General features: G+C 45.2%; 1 protein-coding gene across 1 annotated transcript; it reads left to right on the top strand.

Annotated features, from left to right (window-relative positions):
• Window positions 1-162: 162 nt before the first annotated feature.
• On the top strand, window positions 163-3,247 carry LOC138861317 (circumsporozoite protein-like; the record flags this gene model as incomplete). The annotated part of the gene is made up of 3 exons (XM_070120319.1): window positions 163-234; window positions 2,705-3,073; window positions 3,105-3,247. Coding segments are annotated over 3 exons (584 nt in total), but the record flags the coding sequence as incomplete, so codon positions are not given.
• Between the last annotated feature and the right edge of the window lie 406 nt (window positions 3,248-3,653).

Genomic DNA, 3,653 nt, shown 5'->3' with positions numbered 1-3,653 from the left:
GAAGAAATAGAAGAAAGTGAAGAAGATAAAGAATAAAGAAAAAAAGAAAAGAAGAATGGAAGGGGAGATGAGACGAAGGTAGGAGAGGGGGGGGAGGGGGAGACCCAAACCCCGACCCTGCCCTTGCGCATAAAGATCGTCATTTGTGGCTCTTTATCCAAGGGACAAAAGCTAATCGGGGCCCTGTGTGGCTGGGAGCTTGTTCCGCCATTAGAATAGAAATTAACTACACTGGTTTGGCATTTTTCTTAATCGTCCGCGGACTCGGGGGTAGGGGACGGTAGGGGGGGTAGGGGGTAGGGGGTAGGTGGTAGGTGGATAGGGGGGAGGGGTTAAAAGGGGCAGGGGGTAGGGGTTAGTGGGTATGGGGGTTAGGGGGGGAGGGGGTAAAGGTTGGGAGGGGGGTGGTATGGGGGAGGCAGTTGGGGGGAGAGGGGTAAAGGGTAGGGGTAGGGGGTGGTATGGGGTAGAGGGTAGGGGGTAGGAGGTAAAGGGTAGGGGTGGGGGTAGGGGGTAGGGTGGGATGGGGGTAGGGGGGAGTGGGTGTGGGTAAGGGTTGCGGGTGGGGGTAGGGGGATAGGGCGGAGGCTGAGAATCGGAGGGGAAGGGGAGGGAAAGATGAGGGTATGGGATATTTTTGTTGTATGTGTGTGTGTGTGTGTGTGTGTGTGTATGTGTATGTGTGTGTGTGTGTGTGTGTGTGTGTGTGTGTGTGTGTGTGTGTGTGTGTGTGTGTGTGTGTGTGTGTGTGTGTGTGTGTGCGTGTATAACAATAATGACAATATTAATAATAATGATGTTAATGTTAATATCAATAATGTTAATACTAAAAACTATACTAATGCTAACACTAACACTAGTACTAATATGATGTTAATATTAATAAGAATGATTATGTTAACAACAGTCCTGATAATTACAATGATAATAGTAATAGTGATAAAAGTAACAACAATAATAACACTGACAGTAATCAAAATACAATAATAATGATAGCAGCAATAATGATGATTATAAGAACAATGATAATGATGATAAGGATAATAACCATGATAACAATAATGATATCTATAGTTTTACTGATGATAATAACAACAGTGACAATAATGATGATAATGAGAATAATTACTCCTGTCTCTCTCCCATTCTCTCTCACTCTCTCTTATTCTCTCTCCCTCTCTCTGTCTCTCTCTCTCGCTCTCTCACTTTCTCTCTCTCTCTCTCTCTCTCTCTCTCTCTCTCTCTCTCTCTCTCTCTCTCTCTCTCTCTCTCTCTCTCTCTCTCTCTCTCTCTCTCTTTATTTCGAGAACAACACCCGAACAGACGCAAATATTTGATATCGAAATAATGGATATTAAGAATACAACAAAAATAACAACAACAAAATAAACAAAATTCAGATTCACAACAATAAGACACCAATTCATGACGTCACAGTCCCTTCCCTGCCCCCTCCCCTGCCTCACCCCCCCCCCCCCCCTTCAGCCTGGGAGAAAGATGATTATCTTGCCTCGTCTTCTTCCCCCTCCCACTTCTCTTTTGCTTCCTTCCCCTCCCTTATATCATTCTCTCTCTCTCTCTCTCTCTCTCTCTCTCTCTCTCTCTCTCTCTCTCTCTCTCTCTCTCTCTCTCTCTCTCTCTCTCTCTCTCTCTCTTAGTGAGAGTGAGAGAGAGAGACAGAGATAGATAGAGAGAGAGATAGAGAGAGAGAGAGAGAGAGGAAGAAACTTACAAAGAGAAAGAGTCAAAAAGAAAAAAGATCCAAAAACAAACAAACCAAAACAAGAAAGCCAAAAAAAACAAAAACAAAAAAAACTCATCAAATAACAGTGAAGCCCCCCCCCCCCTCCCCCTCCCCCCATAATTGAGATGAGCCCCGAGATGAACCAAAGGCTACAGCATCCGACAAGCCAAACGAGCTTGATAACTGAGGTTAATTCAGAGGTCAGAACTCCCCACCCCCTCCCTCACCCATCCCCTAACGCCCCCCTCCCTCACCCATCCCTAACGCCCCCCCCACCTCCCTCCCTTCCTTTCCCTATCACGACCATACAATCTCCCCCCACAACCCCCCCAACACCCAAGCCCTTCACCTTTCCATATACCCCCCCTCCCCCTTCACTCTGTGACCCTCCCCACCCCCTGCAACCCACGCCCTCCGCCTTCTCCCATTAGCGCTCCATGCCATCCTCAGGACATGCCCTCTTCCACCATATATAAATACACACACGCCCTCACACGCACACACACACACACACACACACACACACACACACACACACACACACACACATATATATATATATATATATATATATATATATATATATATATATATATATATATATATATATATATATATATGCTTAATATATACACACACACACACACACACGCACATATATATGTATGTATGTGTGTTTGTATATATACATACATATATATGTATATACATACCTACATCCATGCAAATATTTCATCCCACCCATCACTCCACTTTGCAGACAGAGAGAAAGCGAGGAAGAGAAGGAGAGAGAGAGAGACACAGAGAGAGAGAGAGAGAGAAAGAGAGAGAGAGAGAGAGAGAGAGACAGAGAGAGAGAGAGAGAGAGAGAGAGAGAGAGAAAGAGAAAGAGAGAAAGAATGTAACCATTTGAATTGCTGTCGAGGAATGTGCTGCCGCATCATGAGCTTCCCTTGGGAGAATCGGCAGAAGATGGCTGTAGAAATGCTGCTCTTGGTGCTCGTGGTGAGGCAGGTTCTGACGCAAGCGCTGAGGCAGCTTCCGAAACGAGCTCAAAAGCAGGTATTGATATTCATGATGAAGTAGGTAGTGAAGCAGGGTCTGAAGCAGGTGTTGGTATTCGTGGTGAAGCAGGTAGTGAAGCGGGGTCTGAAGCAGGTGTTGGTATTCGTGGTGAAGCAGGTTCTGAAGCAAGCGTTGAAGCAAGTAGTGAAGCGGGCTCTGAGGCAGGTGTTAATATTCGTGATGAAGTAGTAGCTTGTGAAACGAGCTCTGAAACCGGTGTTGATATCCGTGGTGAAGCAGGTTCTGAAGTAAGAGCTGAAGCAGGTGTTAATATTCTTCTTTTTTCTTTTATAAGGGAGTTTTAATATTCGTAATGAAGCAGGTAGTGAAGCAGGCGTCGTAGCATGTATCGATGCCCCTCGTGAAGCAGTTTCTGAAGCAGGCGTCGAAGCTGATACCGACCAACGTTCAGAAGCTTACGTGCAGGGGAGAGGCTAGATCAGTAGCAACCCGAGGAGATGTCATGGCTTCTGTTTTGATGATTGCTCAATTAAAATATAACCATTAAAATCATTATTTTCCATAATTTTTGAAAACTGAAGATTCCAAAGTGATCGACCCTATTCACAAAGCATCCGTAACTTTTATGACGTCATCAAAATAAACCCCAGATGTTTATTTTTTTATTTATTATTATTTTTTTTTATAAACAGAGTCAGACGCCATGACCTCCTCGAGTTGCTACTGATCTAGCCTTAACCGCCAGAGCGAATAATGTAGCAGGAGTTCGAGCAGAGAGTCCGTCCACACGCGGAGAGAAATGCGGTGATTCCCTTTAAATCGTGGGCTGGAGACCCTAGAGGTTGGGGTGGGTGGGGGGGGAGGGGGACTTCTCTTTCCTTTG

Source organism: Penaeus vannamei, unplaced genomic scaffold (genome assembly GCF_042767895.1).
Source record: "Penaeus vannamei isolate JL-2024 unplaced genomic scaffold, ASM4276789v1 unanchor4559, whole genome shotgun sequence".
NCBI classification, from domain to species: Eukaryota; Metazoa; Arthropoda; class Malacostraca; order Decapoda; family Penaeidae; genus Penaeus; species Penaeus vannamei.
Note: the sequence above shows the minus strand (reverse complement) of the source record. Positions and strands in the feature narration are given on the sequence as shown.